Below are 22,413 nucleotides of genomic sequence, written 5' to 3'. Positions count from 1 at the left end.
CTGGGTCGTTACTCGCTCGGAAGCGTAATAGGGGTTAACCTCGTTCGTACAATCGAGCTTTATATGGCCATCTTGCAGCCAATATAACCATGGCATCGTATAATTACGATAAGTGAGGAAATAACAATATTAGCGTAGTTTTTAAACGATTTCTGCAGTATTTTGCAATATATACGCTAAATATATATAAAATCCAAGCGTATTGACTTGAATTTCGTTACTTTATAGCCCATTTTTGTAACATCAGGTTTTGTTGTGATAAAATTCCTAGAATCTCTTCGTCCCACGCTGGAGAAGCCTATTGTATTTAAGTTTTAACTTTGAAGTATTTGGTGTTTGTATGAATGTTTACTATGGTCATGTCATGAAAACTATTGTTCTCTAATCTGTTAGTTTCCTACAATTTGCTAGTAGTAGGTCCATTTACAGTTACTGTTTAGTTTGTTACTAAAATTTTTTAACTGACCTTGGTAAATTACATTCGAATTCAGAATTAAGTTTATGTAATAGAATACTGTCCAGGTTATCTATTTCCGGAACTTACGCAAGTACATTTCATACTTTATTATTTCAAGTTAGAACCAAGTGGGAGACATTCTTAGTTTAACTAGATTCTAGATCAACATTCTAGCTGACTGCAAGGACCCCACTACTCTCCCTGTGTTAAGACCTAGGTTAAAATTTCGCAATAACAAGTCTTACAGTGTACTTGGTTTTGATAATTTGATCTCTTGTCTCGAATTACATTTCTGGCTTTTGTAAGCCGTTTCGTAACTGTCTAGTTATTAAATTACATTATGTCCTAAGAAAAAATAAGCCTCGCTATATTGTTGTCCTAATCTTTAGCCTTCCCTTCTCAGTAGCGAGGGAATTAAATTACGCTGGTTTTTTATTAGAAATGGCCTTTCATTTGTCAACCGTTAGATCTATGAATTACCGATTATCGTAATAGTACAGTATTGCCCGATTTTATTGTAAAAGGTACTCTAGCTTCTTCTTTCTGTATCTCTTTAATAATTAATGTAATGGTGTCTCGTGATGACGTTTTTATTAATTTTTGGATTTCTTGCTATACTAGTTTGACAAGAAGAAGAACTCTTGATTTTTATGCCAATCATAAAGTTCATGAGTCCGTAATACTGTATCAGCAAGATGCGAATATACTTTAAGGAAACTAAAGTTAAAACGGTGAGTGTTAACAATAGTTATTTTATAAAAAAAATGTCTTAAGTACAATTATTACTGTTTTTAGAAACATTTAAGTCTTGAGTGTTGAGAAGTAACCGACCAATGTTTCGCTTTTGTCCAAAAATTTACCGAAACTAGCTTTCGGATTTGTATATATTATTATATATTGTATCGGGCGCTGTCAAATGATGTTCGAAACGGACTTAACTACGGATGAGTTTACGGATTCCTTGTAAAGGCTTAAAGATTTATACGATATTACTTCGATGTTGGGTATTAGGATACCATCCATAATATTCGATGTGTAAATATAGTTATAATTTGAAATATATATTTTAGTTTATATTGAAAAGTAATTAGCGTAAAAAAAATTGACAACCCTAACTAATTGTAATGTCTTTACGCGTATATCTTTGGGATAGTAACATATTAAATCGATGTCTTTGGTTATGAACGCGTGTAATTATTGTTTTAACATTATCTAGGACCATAAACAATTTTTGTTGTCTTAAAATTTATGACCCCGTTTGACCTTAAATGTAATGACAGCTGACGTTAGGGTTGTCGCTGTTTATTTTTTATAGCAACTTTGTACATTTCTCTAAAGGTTTTAATTATTTATCTATATTATGAATACTGCAGTACCCCGTTGGTTTAGTATCCCCTTTCTTTGCCTTGTATCATAATCATGAACAGCTATAAAAGTCCACTGCTAGGCCTTGCCAACGCTGGGCAGACGGGTTGGTCATCGCAGTAGATGGTAGTAGTAGCACAGAGCACGGGAATATAACGGAGAATGGGCAGCACAGTTCTCCGTTATATTTTGTTAGTTGCCTCGTATGCCAGCCGCAGCAAAAGAAGGGTATACTCGTCTTGTATAAGTTATAGTTGTATGGGTTTCTTTGTAAAGTATTGTAAGTTTTGTATCTACATTGTGTTTAAAAAATAAAGTGGGTTTTCTGATAAATTCTTTTATTTAGTTGCGCAAGTCGTAATTTCAAAGCACTATACTAAAATACTGGAATATAATATATATATATAATAAAAAATAGTAAAAAAGTAACAACATTTTTACTAATTTATGTGACGTGACTTCTGTCACTTTATTAGGCGACGCGTTCGTACTATGCGCGTGTCAGTATTTTATCTTCATAAGCAAGAATGTTTTGAATTGGTTTGTATGGAAAAATAAATATTGTAAATAATGTGTATTGTAATAAATATTTTGATTTAATATTTTAACAGGGCGATTTCTTAAGAATATATACTTATGCATCCTTCAACATTATCTCCTAATTCGAATACACGTTGTATATTGATCAAACATTATAAACCTTAAAGATTATGAAAAACTCAGTGATTGTTTTTACTTCTGCCGTGCGGTCTTAAGACACAAACTTTTTTATATATTTTTTAATTTTCAAGCAGTTTTTATTATGGGTCACAGCCAGTAGCGTGCATAGAGGGTATGCACAGGGTATGCAGATGATATAAAATGAAGAAATACTCCTGTACGGGTTATAAATATTTAAGGGTAGGCTTTTATAACTCTTACAATGCCTATGCTTAAGTTTTTTATAACTCGCAGCTTGTACTTAGTAGTTACTATTACACTTAGGAAAACAGCAGTCGTGTATCCGTGGTATTTAGTGCCATTTATCGTGATTATCCCAATTATTGGCTCATTACTGGCCACAGGCCTCTGATCTCTTTTTCATGTCATGGCAGAGTAATATATAGGTATGAGATAAGATCCACAACGCCGTTCTAAAACGGATTAGCGGGCTTTAACGGTTATCATCACTATTTTATATGTGAGAGGAGAAATGCGTCATTAATTAGGCTGATGGTGATTTCATAAGAACAAGTCTGTGTTTAATTTACCTTTTCTGTTATATCACTATAAGTAAGCTCTTGCCAGCAATCTCACCTGATGGTAAGCGATGTTGAAGACTAAGATGGTATATACCTACACACACCCGCATCCTACCAGCACGCTAAATCGCTTGGCGGCATATCTTTTTCCGTAGGGTACCACCCTACGAAAAGGATGTGCCGCCAGTAGCTGGTCTGGTCTTATGGAAATACCAGAAAGAATTCAGAAATTATAAATTCTCAAATGCCCCGGGTATTATACCTCCCACTCATAAAAGATCTCGGCGCTCGTCACTGCTAGCGAGGCTTTAGGTCTAGATGGAAACAATACAATTTATTTTTTTCTGTTTAGCGTGCCAAGGCACCAGAATGCACGCCGCCATGCCGTCGCGCGCAGGTCTCTCCGCGTGTCACAAGCACGCCGAAGCGTGCGCCTGCGCAGCCGCCAGTCGACGCAGACGGTGAGTCGCCATGTCCATTCTAACCTACTAGTACTATGTGCCGCGCACCGGGCACACGGGTCACTCTACGATTGTAGCCTACTTGGCTTGTAATCGCTATGGCATTTAAATTGTATCTAATACATTTGCAACCTATGAATCGACATTATCAAAAACTATTTACGTCTGGACACAAGCCTCCGATATAGGAGAATTGGTTTGGAGCATGAACCCGCCACGCTGCTCCAATGCGGCTTTTCGTGTTTTAACGATATTTAGATCTAGATTATTACATTGTCACAAATAATCTATAATAACCAGGACCTATGGGTTAACTTGCTCTCCAGGGCATGGGGGTTAACACGGTCAACGTCCAAACTCCGAGCTGGTACTGTAAATTCCTTAACAGAAAAAAAACTATAACAATTTTTGGCCTAACCCAGGATTTGAACCCAGGGCCTCGTGATCAATAGTTGAGCAAGTTAACCCGTAGACCAACGGACCAAGCAGTTAACTTATGAGCAGGAGTTGTGTAGTATTTTGCAGAAGTAAATAATAAACAAAGACGTCTACTTTTAATTAGCTAAACTTTTCTAATACCAAATATCTAACATCTTTAACTTTTACACCATAAATATAAGAATCTGCGAAATAATCCGTTCACGCACGTCTCACTCCGATACTGCTTAAGATGCTCCATCTTTAGATGTAACTTTACACATTAGTTACTTAAGTAGTGGTAGCACTTTTTGTGACAGAGCTCGTCCGGGGAAGTACCTACCATATCGCCATGCTTATTCCTGCTAAGCAGTATTGTTGCAATGATGTATTCTGATCTGTAGGGTGTAATTACAGGCACATTGAGTCACACAGGGTGGCATGTTGCGGGACGTGCTCCTTGCATGCCCTTTGAAGTGCTGCTCGTTAATAGGCGACGGTTTTCCACTTACCAACACGTGAGCCATTTGTTTGGTCCGTCAATAATTTGCATAAAAAAAGGAACAATTATTGCTCTTGGTAGAGTTCAACCGTGATGAAAGTCAATGCTTCGATATCGGAGAAAAATGTGGCGTAGAATTTATTTGGCATTAAAAAAAAAATAGGAACACTTAATACTCGTCTAGTTAAGCAAATTATAGCAAATTTAACTTACGCTTTTGGATTCTTAACTTTAATGACGTGGCGTAAAATTTGAAGTAAATTAAACCAATTACCAAATTGTGGCGTAGAATTGGTTTGGCATTATATAAAAAAATATGAACACTTAATATTTGTCTAGTTTAACGAATTTTAGCAAACTTTGAATTCTTAAGTTTAATTACGTGTCGTAAAATTTTATGTAAATTTATTGTTCGAAATAAGCTGTAAAATGTTACGTTACTAACGAGCGACGCTAACTCGGAACAATGGTGGACACTTGAACTGTATTTCGTTTGTCATTTCCATATTAGTGTCAAGCTTAGCGTCAATTGGGTCGCCGAATTTAAAAACATTAATTTACCGCTATCTACTTACTTGGAAATTGCGTCGGTACTTTATTAACAAACATATGGGAGACGGAATATGCGATTTGGTACGGTGACCTAATGCAAATTAGGCTTCATAAAGAATTCTGATTCTCTGAGTTTACTGTACATTATCGGTTTAGTTAGCCTATTGCAGTGTTTTTTTCTAGAATTTATTATTTTGGAGATGGCTTTATTACTTTGTGATTATGCCGCTCCCGTTACTAAGTTCAAACCTATAATATATGATCGTCATCATCATCATCATCACATCAACCCATTACCGGCCCACTACAGAGCACGGGTTTCCCACAATGAGAAGGGGTTAGGGCCGTAGTCCAACACGCTGGCCCAGTGCGGATTGGTGGACTCCACACACCTTTGAGAACATTATGTGGAACTCTGAGGCATGCAGGTTTCCTCACGATGTTTTCCTTCACCGTTAAAGCAAGTGATATTTTAATTACTTAAAACGCACATAACTTAGAAAAGTTAGAGGTGCGTGCTGGGATTCGAACTCGGCCCCCGAAAGTGAAGTCGGGCTCCTACCTCCTACGCTTAATCACAATAATGTACACTGAATAATAGTGTGCATAGAATTTCTGCCTACTTTGATGAGGGGAAGGCCAAGATGCTATTGTCCTTTAAACCTGTTTACCTGCAAAGGTTGAATAAAAATTGTAGTCGTTCAACGACGTTCCGCTCACACTCCGGCTAAACTACTTTTGAGAAAATATTATGAAGATACACAAATAAATATAAATATACTACGACAATACACACATCGCCATCTAGCCCCAAAGTAAGCGTAGCTTGTGTTATGAGTACTAAGATGACTGATGAATATTTTTATGAATAATATACATAAATATTTATGAAATACAAATAAACACCCAGGACGCTGAAAAACATTAAAGTTCATCACATAATCATTTTGCAGTTGTGGAATGTAGAAAGAGGGGTCGCTTCCCACTGCACCAGTCGGCCGTCAAATGCTCTTCTTTCCCTTAAACTTCTTTTTCCCCTTCCTCCCGTTATGTGGGTCGGCATAACATCTTTTTTTCATACTTGAATCCAGACTCATATTATTTAGTTTTGGCATGTCTTTTTACGGCTTATGAGACGACAACCTTCCATGGAATAGTTTTTGCCAGTGAAATTACCTTAACTTCTATTCCTCCAACACGTAATATAATATCAATAATATAGGTACAATATACAAACCGGCATTAGTAAATGTATCCTTGAGTGCAGCGGCATGTTCCATCGCTCACGTCCAAGGCTTTTATTATTTAAATACACATTTAAGATATGAAGGTGCGATTGTAAATGCAGTCGCGATCGGTGAACCAGACGAAATTTTAGAACTAATATCTGTATTACGGTATTTATTGACTTGAAAGCACATATCGGAATCTATCAATTTCTATGGTTGTAAAACGGAAACCACAAAGAAAAGAAGCATTGGTAAAACATCTCAACACACGATATTAAATAAAGCTATGCCTTCTCTTGTTTCGCTTAAAAGCTATCCGCGATCCCGATCGCTATTTGCGAAATACAATCGCTCTCGAATTCAACATTACGTTCTGGTACTAAGCAAGAAGTCGCGTAGTCGATGCGCTTTTCGCCTGTAGGTGGTATTCATTATTAAACCGGAATAAAGGTAAGCATTTGCAGCCCGAGCTGGTATATAGGACAAGGATGCTGTAGTAACACTATACAATACCATCTGTATACACAACTATATTATATGCATTACTTGCTTGCGAAACCCGGCATTCCCAATGCCTCGTCCTATCAACCGATTACCGGCAAACTACAAGGCACGGGTCTCCTCCAATGGCATGCACTTCATACATGCACAAAAGCACTGCATACCCTAAAATTGACATATAACCCGTATAGGAGGACAATTTTAGCCGTTATATTCAATTTTCCCGCAGTATGCATACACAGGTCTCCTCCCACAATGAGAAGGGTTTAGGCCGTAGTGAACCACGCTGGCCCAGTTTGGTTTTGCGGGCGGACTCCACACGCCTTTATGCCGTATCAAAGGCGTATGTTAATACTACAATTTCGCACTTGGTCAGCGTGCGACGGCTAAACCTTTCTCAATCCGAGAGAAGACCCGTGCCCTGTCATCACGTTAACTCATTACCGTCCCACTACAGAGCACGGGTCTCCTCCCACAATGAGATGGGGTTAAGGCCGTAGTCCACCACGCTGGCCTAGTGCGGATTGGTGGACTCCAGACACCTTTGCGAACATTATTTAGAACACTCAGGCATGCAGGTATCCTCACGATGTTTTCCTTCACCGTTGAAGCAAGTGATATTTTAATTACCTAAAACGCACATACCTTAGAAAAGTAAGAGGAGTAAAGAGAGAGTCGAGCTCCTGTCCAATGCGCTATCACCGATTCCTGCGCGATCACCGCCTGATTACCGTGCCCTATAGTGGCCCGGTAATGGGTTTGTAATGACGTACCCATGATGAATGGGTTCACAGATTGCTAAGGAACGAATGTTTTTCATTATTACGAATACTGTACCCAATCAGCACTAAGTTCTTCTATTTATTAGGTACCTCAGCATCTAATGAATCCTCATTACTTACTTCTCCGGTTCGCTTTAATGAAAGCCGACTTTAGAGGCTGCAATGAAATCTACTAACGTAAATGAAAGTATCTTACACCGTGGTTATTTTCCGCAATATGAACCGCGGGCTGAATTATAACAAAAACAAGATTTAGGATTATATTTCCTTATATAATCCCATCTGATCTCCTATCCTTAATAATACCCTTATTTCCTTTGGCGGATTATGGCACCGTTTGACGCCACAGCTTCCTTTGGCAGCTTTTTTTAACCGTCTACGCTGAGAGTAGGTATTTATGATTGCCGGCTTTGACGGTTGGTCGGTGTCACCGCAAATTATGTGCCAATTTAATCGTCATTTTTATTTCAAGAATATATTTATTTTTTGCCATTGGATAGAAGCAGGCGTTACTTTGCGGAAATCCATGCTATACCTATTATGAAAATTAAGCTTAATTTGCTATACTCCGCGGAAAGCAGGAGAATTGTTAACTAACAATTATTTTTTTATTTTTTATTCATTTAACATCTCCTGAAGATGTAGATTTTTATTGTTTATTCATTTAACATCTCCTGAAGATGTAGAGGGTACATTGCGCAAGATCTGTTTGGGGTCGAATATAAGGATTGAAGAAATTATAATCATACCATACAGATTCTGCAAACTGCGCCAATCGGCCGTCAAATGTCAAATCTATGAAAATCTTGATCAAAATTCTATAGAATAACGGAACAGGTACTGTACCCCTAAGATATCTTTATATATATGGAGGTCGAACAAATATAGCTATGTAAAAAAATTGCTTGATTTCACAAAACACAATCGGGTAAGTCTCATATAACGTACGAGTACGTACATGCAATTTAGGACGAACTTGTTATCGAAGGAAACAGTTCCAAAATGATGCCAATTATTGAATGGCTTTGTCTCGTAACATTGAAACAATTGTTAAACGATAATAAGTACTTCGTCCTTAAAACAAATGGAATTCCAATGAATGAAAGAAGGTTACACCGATATCAAAACAGTAGGTACGACAGTAAATAATATTATAGCAAAAACAAAAAGTTATTTTGCATATATATTATGAAACAACCAACTACATTATTGTACGATACTACATTTTGATTGATACGAAATTCACATTAAATAAGTCGAACCATATTAATTTATTTATGGTTCGCATATTATTACGATTTTTTATAATCCACAGCTTGAACTATACAGACTGATTATAATTTACTAATGCAAGGCAAGGTGGAATATCGACTTTTTAACCTTTTTTCATAGAGAACATACTTTATTAAAAAAAACAGTAACGCTGGTTATTCCAGCGTATTAAATAACTCTTACTTTTTCTGCAACCAGAAACGACTATATGAAATAAAAAATTAAGGCACATGCGCCTTTATTTTTATTTCGTAGAAATTGATATAGCTATATGGGAACACACTGACCCCAAAGACGGGATATCCTATATTTAGGGTTCCAGGTAATTTAAATAATACAATTGTACTTTTGATTAAATATTTTCAGATTGAGTATTATCATTTATTTATTTACATTTAACTTCATAGGTAGACATTTAATACTAAGTATAATCCCTTTTCCCTTCTCAAACTGAGCGTGAGTGTTGTTCAAGTTGTGGTTAAGAGTGAAGTTTGAATTCTCCCAGCCCCTATACCATTTAAAATGTAAGTTTGATACAAATAGACACAAAATACCGACATAATCCATAGTTCGTAGGTATTTAGGCACATATAAAAGTATGGATAGGTGCTTTTGACGTGACAACGTCTTATAATTCGATGGAGCCGGCTGCACGCACGAAATGACGTATGCGGCGTTACCTCGCTCTGAGGCGTTCGATTCAAGGCTTGAAGTGCAAGCGAGAGCGCGGAACGAGCGACATAGAGGCACAGTCGGCCTCCGCGTTCGACATCTGTCTCTCTCCTACTTGAGTGAGCGATGCGCCCGCGTGGACAGCTTCTATACAATAATACATTTACATCTTTTCGGCAAGGATGAAGTGCCGTGAAAAGTGAATGTGGTGTCAATTGTTTATAGCAACGATAATATCTATCGAACAAATAAAATTAAAATTTTCTTTTGAAAAATGCAACCATTCCATCAGTATTTTCTAACGATGTTGTCACGTTCAACTATCGTCAGTAAGCCGACTTTACAGACAACCAATTTTTTTTTCTAGAATACAACCGACGACGACGGCTGTACGGACCCGGATGAAATTTAGCACAGAGATAGTTTAAAGTCTGGAATAACACATAGGCTACTTTTTGTACGGTTCCCGTTGGATACGATTTGTTTTTTTTTTCACAGAGCACGAGATCCATATTTATTTTTGCATAGTGGTAGTGCATATTAATATCCAGGCGAAAAAGTCGTCGTGTGGCTGCTTGTTACCCATGATCGACCACTTAACCGATCTTGAAGAAATTTCGCCTTAGATGTTTTGCATCCTAGAGGCATCTCCAGAGGAGGAGGAGGAGGAGGAGTGACTGCATGGTCATAGGAGACTTTTTAGCGCTGTGGGCTATCGATATGTTAAAACCGAAATAAACACGGAAGAAATAACGGGCGACTGCTAGTATTCTATGTAAAATTTTGCTCGTGTTCATTTAAATTTGCGTTCACTATCACGAGACAAGGATGCACACACTCTGCTTCATTTCGCTTGCAGTATGAAATTTATTAAAAGTAATAGATGAAGGTCAAAGTATATTAGATTTCCCAGTTTGCGAGGTTAAATTATCCTCGGTAACAAGGACAGTTAGTTGCATTTCGACCTTGAACATTAACTAAACAACGGTTTAAAATTTGTATACTAATAATAAAGTTTGGTATAATAACAACACAGAGTAATTTTAGTACTTAACTTAATGTGCTTAATGGATGTGCATATATTTTATGAATCTCGATTACTAGCTAACCTTATGGTTAGTGGCGATTCAGTCGCAAATAAACTCGTTAGCTTAGGCCATTACAAAGATGGTTTAATACGATAAAACTCATAAAAGACAGGTGTAAGTATATTTCGTCTACTTATTACATACGCTCTGCGTTAATTTCTTCCTAAAGATATCATAACAGAAATGCTTATGTCGCCGACCTTGGTTCCGCCAAGTCGAGCATGTTCATCTTCAAAAGTCCATAATAGTCTACAGAGAGAGAGTTGGACCATAATCACCACGCTGGTCAGACTGGTTGGTGATCGCAGCAGATGGTAGTAGTATCACAAAGGACGCTGCTGCCCGATTCTCCTTATATGTTCTTAGTCGCTTCGTAAGATACCCGTAGGAAGAGATCACCATAAGACAGTGTTTTTTACACGCTTTATATTAGCTTCACCTGTATGTATGTATGTAACCGACCCCTTTGAGCTCGGTTTGTCCTACTTTGAACGATCAGATTTTTTAAATCATTTAATTACGAATTACATTGAACACTGTCAATGTAATTCGTAATCTAACTTACGAATTGCAATGCAATGTAAAAAACACTTACGTACTAATGTATTTATGAAACTCGAGTGGTAAACCAGTAACTGTAAAAGCCTGCTTCAGGGCTAGCACAGGCAGGAGACATAAGTTATATCCCCCGATTATATCCCCTGACAAGAGGTATAATTAACGTGTCCACCTGCTAAAGCACGGGAACATTGAATAGGTAAAGTTTACCCCCCCGGATATAATTGTCTCTTGCCCATGCTAGCCGTGCTGAGGATAGAACTGTGCCAAGCTACAAGACACTTTGACACTTGCCCGTCTGTCTGTCTTTTCGTCCGTCCGTCTGCCACTTGGCTGTATCCCATGAACCGTGAATTCAACTTGGAATTTTCACAGATGATTTATCTTTGTTCCGCTGTAACACAAAACACTAAAAAACAGAATAAAATAAATAATAAAGTGGGCTCCCTCATACAACAAATTTGGTTTTGCTCGATATTGACAACGGCAACAGGTAGACGCATGAAATGTTCAGAGTATTTAGTTATTTTCATTATAATGAATATTTAAATTTAAATAAAACATAAAAGGGAAAAAGTAATTCTTTCTCGCTTAATCATTAGACTTATAAGTGAATAAGAAGTGTAAAAGAAGTATCTTTTAAGTTGTCTGTCTCACTACTGAAATAGGTAGTTAACGTTAGTAATATTGCGATGAACACTTATTCCGTCATCCTATTAACCTTCGGGAGATTCCTCCAAAATGTGGATTCACTGACATCTTCAATACCCTACGACTTCAATTAAAGCATGTCTTAAAATATATATTTGGTTGTTTATGTCTTCATCAAATCTAGGATAAATAGCCATAAAAATAAGTTGAAACAATACATTTCCGGCGGTTTGATATGTTAAAAATAAACGTGTGAATGATTTATATAATCACAGTTACCATAATAGTTTTTGTTTCCACATTGGTAGGAATCGTGGTGGACGTGACTGCATCGAAGTTTTTTGTTATTTTTCTCATCGTGTTTTATTAATAACTAACGTGGCTGCGAATATTTAGATTTCCCTTGGGTTTCTTATTGTTCGGTATAACCGTGCTTTAACGCTGGTGTAGAATATTTATTCCTGAATCGGGATTCTATATTGCGAGTTTTAATGTTTCTTCTTATACAGTTGTTTAAACGGATGACTAAGCAAGATTATTACGAACGGGAAAAATGCCACGCCCTACCGTTATGAGAAAAAAAAACTATTTAACAGTGTTTTAAGTAGTTACAAATGAATAATTACAACATAAACAAATTATCGATTTCAACGGGAAACATGCGAAGAGAAGATCTGTTTGGTGTTGAGTATAAATATTTAAGAAATTTTAAATTACACCGCACAGATTCACCTGTTTTTCTTGGAGTATAAAACAAAATTATTAAATCAATTGTTTTGGAAAGAAGCAGGCGTTACTTTGCGGAAATCGATGATATATTATGAAAATTAAGCTTAATTTGCTATACTCTGCGAAAAGTAGGAGAATCTGTATGGTGTAATTTGTAATTTCTTCAAACCTTATACTCCACACCAAACAGATCGTCGGCAATGTACGCTCTACGCAGGTTTCGCTCCGAAACCGGAGCATCCTCCGGAGATGTGACTTTACAATGAATAATTTTAAAGTCAACATATGTAAAAAAAAAAAAAAAATCATCCTGAGTCGCGTCCTCATTACTGGCTCCTAACTAATCTCCTCGGATTGTCCGCCGTGTGATACGCACTGTAGTCGGGAAAGTCGAGAGCTTCCTTCACCTGGTCCGTCCAACGTCCCGAGCTACGACAGCGTGGCCTCTTTCCTTTAATCCTTCCCGTGAGCATCAGCTTTTCTATACTGTTCGTGTCTTTCCTGGTGACTGAAGTACTGAAGTGTTTTCCGCAGACAGATGGTGAATAGTAGTGTTTGCACGCCCGACGTTTTTAACGCTGGTCCTGTGCTCGATCCAGGTGATGTTCAGCATTCGTCTCCAGCACCACATCTCAAAAGCTTTATTTTCGATCGATCGATAATTTTTTTAACAACTCCTTAGTAAAAACTCTCTAGTAAAGGGCGTGGTGATACAGTTTTAAACCAAAAAAAAAACCTACTTAACAATCTTTTAAATGTTATTGTTAACTAACTGTTTTTTTTTACTCTGTCGGTCTGTAACTTGGCGAATATCAAAGGTTTCGGTCACTTCCGTGCTCAGACGGCATAACGACACTCAGCACTGCACCGTACAGACAGAGTAAGTTACATAGCAGGTAGTCAATTGCTTATCATTATATCTCTAAAACTGTAAGCGATTTAACATCTAAATATAACACACCTCTAGATAAAATTTTCTCTTTTTATCCTATTCTTTTATTTTTTTTTCTGCATTTCAAAGTACCTCGATTGTTGTTTATAATGCAGCTGTCTATTATGTTTATATAATATAATGTCACTAGCGGCCCCCCGAGATTTAGTCAGCGTATGAATCAACCTTAAAAGATAAGACATAATATGCTGTCGTGGAATTTTTTTTAAACAATTTCGTGACACGTTATTTAACCGTTTACGCATTGCATGCACCGGAAGCTCTCAAAAGGAATATTTTTTCCTGTTTTTACAACATTTTTTCATATATGATTTCCTTCCTCGATAAATGAACCCCAATATGTAGTTCCTGAGATTAGCGCGTTCAACCGAACAAACTCTTCAGCTTCATAATATTAGTATAGATAGGTCATCAGGATAGGTTAAGACAGTAGTCCGACATGCTGGCCTATTGCGGATTGGTGGAATCCACACACCTTTTGAAAACATTATGGAGATCTCTCACGTTTTCTCACGGATTCGAACTCGGCCCACGTAAGTGAAGCCGAAGTCCTGCCCACTGGGCTATCACCGCTTATAGATAGGTGTTTGTACATATTTCGAACACAAACAAAAGAGTGCAGGAAAAAAAAAGTATTCAACATGGTGCATGGAAGTGTGATAAATGATAATACATCCACCCGTGCCCGCGCTCTTTATAAACTGTGCCTTTGCGAATATCAAAGAGTTCAACCGCACAGAATTCACCCGGGCTAATGGCCGCCTGCTTATCATACCTTTGTAAGCGTAATTGCATTAAAATTTACTTTAATACCCGCTACATACAGTCTAGTCCTTCACGTTGAATAGTTTCCGTTGCGAGTCTGCATTCCTAAAGGTCCCAAGCCTAACATATTAGAACGCCTGTATTAATTTTTCCATTCTATTAAACAGAATCGCCTGTGTTTCTTTTTGATGGCATCTATATATTTTCGCTACAGTTTGTGACAGATGTGTCCAGTTTGTGATAGATTATTATGATCGTAAAGATGAATTGCTAATGTAAGTGCACTTAAAATCAGTGATAACTTGTAAATCAGGTGGTTCTAAGGTTTTTAAATGGTCTGATTAGGTTGGATACAAAATTATCCATTTTACATAGGTATCCAGAGACACCTATGTAAAATGATAAATGTTAAACGTTAAAGAAGATCAAGATTTCGATTTTTTAACGACATTAAAGATTTTTTATAGTTTCACACATTTTTGAGTGCGTTAATTTAACGTTCGTTAAGTGTGAACCTATGAAGCAACATATTTTCAAGTTATTACTAATTTTGTGTGAACATACACAAAAACGCACACACAATTGAAATGACTGGCCCGGGGAGGGGTGATTTGTGCGCCTTATTAGTGGGAGGTTCTAAAGAAGGAGGGAGTTGAAATACTGTCATTTTTCTTGTAACTTCTAATAGAACTATGTTCGTGGCAAGGTCGTTCGAACATTTGGCCCTTTTTATACGATAATAGACTCCAAAGGGCACGTGTATACGTATAAACGCTGTAGGTCACGGTAAAGGTTATGGTATATATGTCCAATCAGTTAAGATTACTATCGAAATTGACGCTAACGTGTATGCTGTTAGAGTGTATTATGCTATGGCAGAAAAATAAGTAGGCATTCATGATTTTCGTCAATTAAAAGAAATCGTGACTTTTGGGAATTAAAATGGGCCATTAGACAAATAATTTGAAAAATCCTCGCTTGTCGGCTTTTATAATCTTTCTGTTTACTATTAACTCTTTTCTAAAAACCCTCTACACAATCCATAAAAAAGTGTCTATAGGTACACATTAGAAGTTGGAAGTTTCAGAAGCGACGGCCGAAAATTTTGTTAGACGATCGTCCGAATCAAAAAATTTCAGTATTATATTATTCAGTTGGTTTTTTGAATAGAAAAAAATAGTTTTTGTTTTTTTTTTACTATTGCTGTACATATCTCATAGGCCACATCTTAAATTTCAAGTTTACTAATGTAGTTATCACTGACATTTTATTACAATAATATAAAAAAAAGAAAATGATACGACACATTAACGCACACATTACGATACGACATAAAACTGTCTTCTGCTTATAAAAATAAATATGTGTTTGAGTTGTTATAGAATAACTTAACCATCTATTTTCCTCAAAAAAACTATCGAATGATAAAAAAGTAAGACAACGAATTGGTTCTAAATTGCTACTAATCTGCCTTCTCTATGCCGTAGATTTGCCTTAAAAAATGGGTATTGCTTTGTACGAACTTTCTAGGTCACGGATAAATCCGGACGTTGCGCTTTACACGACGGTTCATCGACACCTATCTCGTCTTGACTCTTGAGCGTTTAGACTGGAATTATTGCTGTGTTCAGCTTTCCCCGCTTTAATGGTTTTTTGTTCGATTTGCCCCTTGGGAGGCGGTTTTATTTTCGTTATCAATCACGTAGTTATATTCCGACAGATGTTTGGAAGCGTGCGCGCGCACAAGTCAGTCGAACTCTCGGGAGCGTTGCGCACGCTTATCTGATTACTAGATTCCTATCTACAGCCGACCGGCATAATAAACCCCGTTCTAAAACAATCGCGTTGATTTAATTCGTTGTAAAGTTTAAAACTAATAAGATTTTTTTTTAAATAATACTGCTTAAATATTTATTATATTTCTAAGAATCCTATATTTTATTAAATATGAGATATGAATAGTACACCTTAGAATTAGATACCCGTTGGTAAATGTAAGTTTTTTTATAATTTTATAAACTTTTACGTAAAAATAATGAATTTAAAAAAATAATATAATTTATTTAACATGGAATAATTAATGACGCGTCGCGCAAAATCAGTTTTATTTTTGTATAGTGTTGATTAACTACTTAAGTTTTAAAAAATCTTGTTAGTTTTTTGAATAACCGAAGATAACGATCTGTTAATTAATTTCAAAAGTCCAGCGTCCTTAATCAAACATACATTTACAATTATAATTACATATTACAAGGGTTTCGCGATGTTGTTACAATTTGCCGTCGATAAAACACAAATATCTAGATGTAATAGATTAATATCGTCACAAATCACTTTTTCGTGAGGCGGGTAATTGGGACGTGTTTTAATTTTCATACGCTTGGATCGCAACTCACGCGCATGTGCCAAACAGCGGGCGCATTTCTTTAGTGTCATCTAGTGACATCGACCCGTCTACCCACATAATAACGCTCAGGAAACAAAAGAGCACATTAATTTCCCACAGTTTAATGTTACTTTTCACGTGGTTGTATGTTCGGACTTGTTTGTGAATTGTGTTTGTGTAAATAAAAATGGAAACTTTGTTCGTGCAAGAGGCGCCGATTGTGCTCTCGTGGATTGTGTTTTTGGTGTTGATATGCCGGTGTTACTATCACATTGGTGAGTTATGTTTTTGTTACATGTTCGAGTGCGTGACGCGACCGGATTCGATTTCAGTATGCGACGTTGCAATTTGCGTTGCATTTTTGCTTTGATGATTTCTAAGACTTAATTAAATTTATTATTTTTACTTAAGTGTTTTTAAGGTATTTGGAAGAAAAATCAGCATAAATAAGAAAATGAAAAAAAATGCAGAACCAAAATATTCAGATGTGTTTAATATTTTATCCCAAATTTTTTACTTCTAATTTTCGAAGACTTATTTCGGCAGACTATATACTTAGGTTCTACTTATCGCTAAGTTTTCCTATGTTTAAGTAGATACATCTGGTGGCGCTGCTATCAAATTCTAGCATTTTTATATTCAGCGTGGGATGAAAAATTTAAGAACAGATTTAAGGACCCCAGAAACTTATCCGCTGAAAAAAAAAATGATATTAAAAAAAAAGAGGAGGTTACCCATCAAATGACAATTATATATTTATTTATCATTCAAATAAGCGTTTTATATTATTGGTCTGGCTTAAATGAGATGAGAATCATATAGGTAGGATATCTATAACCCCACTTCTTTAATGCTTCAATCTCAGTAAGTGCAAAAGTTAAAGTTGGTAAGGCCTCAATAAACTTTAATTATTGTTCAAGTGTAAAATTTGTAACAATAACAAAAACGTCAAATAAACTTTTCGACTCTGCTTCATGTATGTGAATACGTGTATCAAAGAAATTCTTTGAACTTTTGCTTTTATTTATGTTTATTGGGCGCCTTTTGATATTCACTCAAGAAGAATAATTTTTACATAGATTGATGCGTGTAGGTAGGTACTTATCTAAAATACGTCACACTTTCTCACATCAAATCGATTCGCGCCGTCCAAACGATGAAAGTTTATTTCGTAATACCAGGATATAATGGTTTCGATACCCAAACGGCCCACTAAAATTACACGCAATGTTAATGTAGTAGTGGCATGCATTATATCATCCTATGCTCGAAAGAGGTCTGTCTCCTAGGTGGCTGGACAGTTAGGATTTTATTAAACATTTAAATGTATCTATAAATTTATTGAACCTACTAGTGGACATATGTCTTTTGAAGGGAGTTCCAAAATCAACGGTCCGCGACCGCTTGTTTTCAGCGGCTCCGACCAACGCTCGTTTACTGGTGCGGTCGCCATTCCAGCACTTTGGGACCCCAGCGTCCGGTCGGTCCTTTTACGACTGGAGTAACTATATATACCACATATATCTTAAAACAGGGCTCCTTAAAATATTGTTAATATAACAATATTTAAAGGAGAAACGATGCATAACGCCACAAGTCTATTATAAAACTGAAATGCGTGCTAGCATGTTGTTGATTGTTATTATTTCGGCTAAATTTAGTTGCACGAAACTATTTAGTATTAGTACTTACAACAGTTTATTGTACATATAAAATACTGTATTGTAGGCGCTACGCATGTTCAATTAACGTGCAATTAATAAAATTAAACTCTTATAAAAATAAATTACGGAGGACATCGACCGTTGGATAGTGGAAATTGGAAAGGCAGCCCCAAAAACGAGTTATTCCAACCTTCTTGTCAGTTGACATATGGCCCGGCCATGCAACAACCCATCAGATCATGTTTCTGGTCATTTATAAGGTACGGTTGGATTTGACTCTATACGAACATTCTCTATTTAATTTTTGAGTGTAGTATTTAAAATAACTGAAACACGTGTTTCTTATTTTTTAAACACAATTTCCCAAATTACGCAAAAGCCGAGCCCAAATGCAATTATCTCATGAGCTAAAATGTATTAGAGAGATGTGTGATCTCCGACCGATTTTAGCTGTCACTACTTACTCCTTTCATTGGTGGCACCATGATAAAATAAAAAAAACCGAGAATAGAACTTGTTATTTCGTGAGGAAATCCTAAGCAGGAAACTACGAAAACGACACGATTGTTCTTTATGAAGTAGTTTTTTTTTTAAATTAAATACCCAGTGTATATAAAAATATATGTACGTGCCTAGAGGTAGGAAACGTTACAACATTTTATGAACGAGGATCTCATAGGAATTTTAAATCCTCACCTTATTTTTGAATTGGGTCACCGGGAAGTGCCTAACGGCTTAAAAACTTTTTCACTTTTCTTACTTTGGGGAACGAGAAGTCGCTTACAAGATGCTCTTGAAGTGTAGTTACGGCCGTGCTCCAGAACATATTTGATGTGAACTTTTACTACTTTATTCCCCCAGGAAATAAGTGACATAACATTTTATTATAGCTATCCATAAATGTATATTTTTTTATCACTTCTATATAAAGTCATTCGTGATCTATCCTATTATGTGAATTCAAAGACATATTTAAAATATTTGTTATAAATTGTGTGAAGAATTGTTAATGAATCAGTGATTGGTCCACACCCTACGCAAGTATCAGGACGAGTTGTAGCGTGGTGGGCTTTAAAAGGAACACGTGCCTTGAAGTTAGGCTAATAATGGAATTAATGAGGGTAAGTCAATAGCGCCCGCGTAAATCTTAGTAAATCTTTATTTTACCGTTAATACATTTTTTTATTTCGGTGATTTTAAAAGTATTTAGTCCAATATGCAATGTATGTCTTTACTGAATTACGTTTAGATTGGTTCAACGGTTGAGCCAAACATAGGTAAAATACCTATACTACAAAACAAATTTTATTTGATGTATCCCGTAGATACTCTTTCTTGGCCAGGAAAGGAATATCCGTCGCCGTAATGCGAACTACCAGTGCCAAATTTCATTTATATGGATGCAGTGGTATAGCCGGTCATAGGTCACAAACAAATAAACAACCAGATACACTTTCACATTAATTGTATTAGTGTGGATCGTCATAAAAAAAATTGTCGTAATTACCATGTGTATAACACATATTGGTTAGTACCTTTTGGCGTAATGAATACCGAGCCGGTCATTGCTGTTTATTTTCCCCTCCAATGTTTGTGTTATACGATGGTTTGTTACGCTACGAATATTCCATTGTTTATAGACTATAAACCTGGTTGTGTCCGTCCGTGTAGAAACACTAAAATATTGTGTCCAAACTTTTTTATCCTTAAATAGGACATTCGTTAGATGCGGAACCATTAAATAAATAGTTTTTCTAATTTAACGCACAGTACGTATATACATATATATAAAATATATTATGACAAGCAAAAAGTCAACGACAACTTTTGCTGCTTTTGCGATTGCTCTCGTCTTCATTCGGGTAAAATCTTTGATAAGTTAAATTATCCTGTAACCCCTATATATGTATTATTCAATACCTAGGGGTTATTATTTAAAACGCTTACAGAGTAATAATTAAATTGTAGATTTTGAAAAGCATTTTACACATGAGTTTGCACTCTTGCCGATGAAAGCTGACAAGATATTACTTTGCGGTTTGTAACCATAACATTTTCGCATGGTTATTTACCGCTTAGCGCAACATACATTTAATTTGTGAAGCTTGACTGATGAATGTACTTACTATCTACTATCATCAGTATCATAATATCAAGCGATAAGACATAGGTCTTTTGTAGGTTCCAAATTTCACGGTTTTGCCCCGCTTCTGTCCAGTTAGCTGCAACGTTCTTTATGTCGTCTGCCACCTCATTGGGGGTCGACAATGTCCAGGGTCGCCATTCCAGCGCCTTCGGACCCCAACGTCCATCCGTTCTCCGAGTTATCCCTGTCTATTGCCAATTCAGCTATGCGACTTGAGCTATGTCGCTAACTCTGGTTCTTCTTCGACTGGTGTTACTGTAAATACCAAATGTTTCTTAAAACAGGACTATCCCTGCGAAAGAAGAAATGATGGTTAGGTTAAACATTAAAATGGATAATGAAAGCACGTGTTGTTCTTAATATTTATTTATGTCACGTAAATCGATACTCGTGTTTGTCGTGGACTACCTTTATAGGATTGATGTGTTTTTTTTTTTATTATTTTATAGTTCAGTCCAATTAAATATTCGGTCACATAACGTATATTGAAATGCCTAAATATCAATAATGTAACAACTATCACTATCCACTATCAACTATAGTTTCGTATTCAAGGTTTAACTTTCCAAACACATGTAGATTTTCTTTAAGCTTGAATTATTATTCAAATTCGATCGCCGACGACGTAAACTCAAGTCACAACGGACTATTTTCAAAACAGCTAACACTTTGACCGAATTAATAATACTAAATAAACAATGTTAAATTCGCCATATATCGCCAATTCTCTAATTTTAGGCAGATATTGAGTAATTCATGTTGGCTTAGCTTGACAGGAAAAATAGATACATAGATATAACAAAGTTATCCTGCAGCCTTGCTTCGTTTTCATGTTGCGACACATCCTATTCACATCCACGCTTCCGTAAATCTGTAATTTCGAGCAGGACCAAACGTCATTTACAGACAACACCATGCGAATTTGACAGATTTACGTGCTCACTTGATAAGTCAGACTAAGACCTCTGTCGCGAATCATTACAGTGGCATGCGAAAGTGTTGAAATATTCTTCATTCATTAACTCATTCATACCTTCCCGGACAACAGTTATTCCGTTCAAGGGATAAATAGATTTTATAAAAATTTACCTCTGACCTGAGAGAAGTCTACTCATTATTCGTAATTAAACACGCTGACAACAACTGAACTGATCAACAAGGCAGGTTTTTTTTCCTTTATCATCATCAAATAACCTATACCTAACAGTCCACGTGCTCCGTTATATTCCCTTAGTCGTCTCGTACAACACCCGCGGGAAGAGGGGTGACAACTGAATTCTGATCTGCCACACAGCACATTAAATTGTCCGAAATAACAGGTTTTATTACAAAATTTGTGAGTTGCGCCCCACTAGACTAGACAAGAAGGCTTTTGCTCAAATACGGTATGTGTCATTCACAATCCGTAGAACGAAGTCCTTTAGCATTCAGATCTAGGTGACCCGGTTTTGCCCCGATGCAGGCGGCTGTCCGATGCGCTTTGCGTATTGCTTTGTTACTTTAATCCCGGGGATTGTATTACGTGCTTTACTGTCAGGTATTTGCGGTGCAGGGAAATGGCGCTAAGTGTATTGTTGTTGTGACAATCGTGTCTAATAGGAAGTTGAGACTTTGGTTTAGATTCGGTTTTACAACGCCCAAAAACAATTATCTACCCGTGCTCATAAGACCTCAACATCCGGGTGAAGACGAGGTCCAAGCTTTCTAAGGCTCACTCCTCAGCCTCGAAAGAGTACCTTTACAAGTAATCACCTATCAACCTTCCCGTTATTTCAATTTTCGCCTAGGGTTAGGGTTAGGACCGCACACGCGTCTTTGGGATGACGATCTATTAGCTCATTCAAGCCCCTAACTCCTTTCCGACGGTTATGCCACCCTTACCGGCGCAACCCTTAAGGTTACGAGGAAATATACCCTTACTTAAGATTGGGGATGAATGTTTATTTGTTTAGTACCAATAAATTTGTTTAGGCTGATTAAAATCTGGCTAAGTTTGTTGTGGGCTCTTGTTAGGCCAGGGTGG

At 36.7% G+C, this 22,413-nt stretch overlaps 1 protein-coding gene across 3 annotated transcripts in view; it reads left to right on the top strand.

Moving 5' to 3' along the window:
* LOC120630269 (supervillin-like) overlaps positions 1–22,413 on the top strand; it is a 294,583-nt gene that overhangs the window by 53,727 nt on the left and 218,443 nt on the right. For 2 of the 3 annotated variants that reach the window (XM_039899430.1, XM_039899428.1), the window contains exon 4: positions 3,416–3,524. In XM_039899430.1, coding sequence (XP_039755364.1) covers positions 3,416–3,524 — 109 coding nt within the window. Of the gene's footprint in view, positions 1–3,415; positions 3,525–16,561; positions 16,856–22,413 lie in introns of those variants that run through there. The other variant, XM_039899431.1, reaches the window with a different exon arrangement.

The sequence above is a fragment of the Pararge aegeria genome, chromosome 16, assembly GCF_905163445.1.
Source record: "Pararge aegeria chromosome 16, ilParAegt1.1, whole genome shotgun sequence".
Classification (NCBI taxonomy): Eukaryota; Metazoa; Arthropoda; class Insecta; order Lepidoptera; family Nymphalidae; genus Pararge; species Pararge aegeria.
This window is presented reverse-complemented; position numbering and strand designations above follow the sequence as displayed.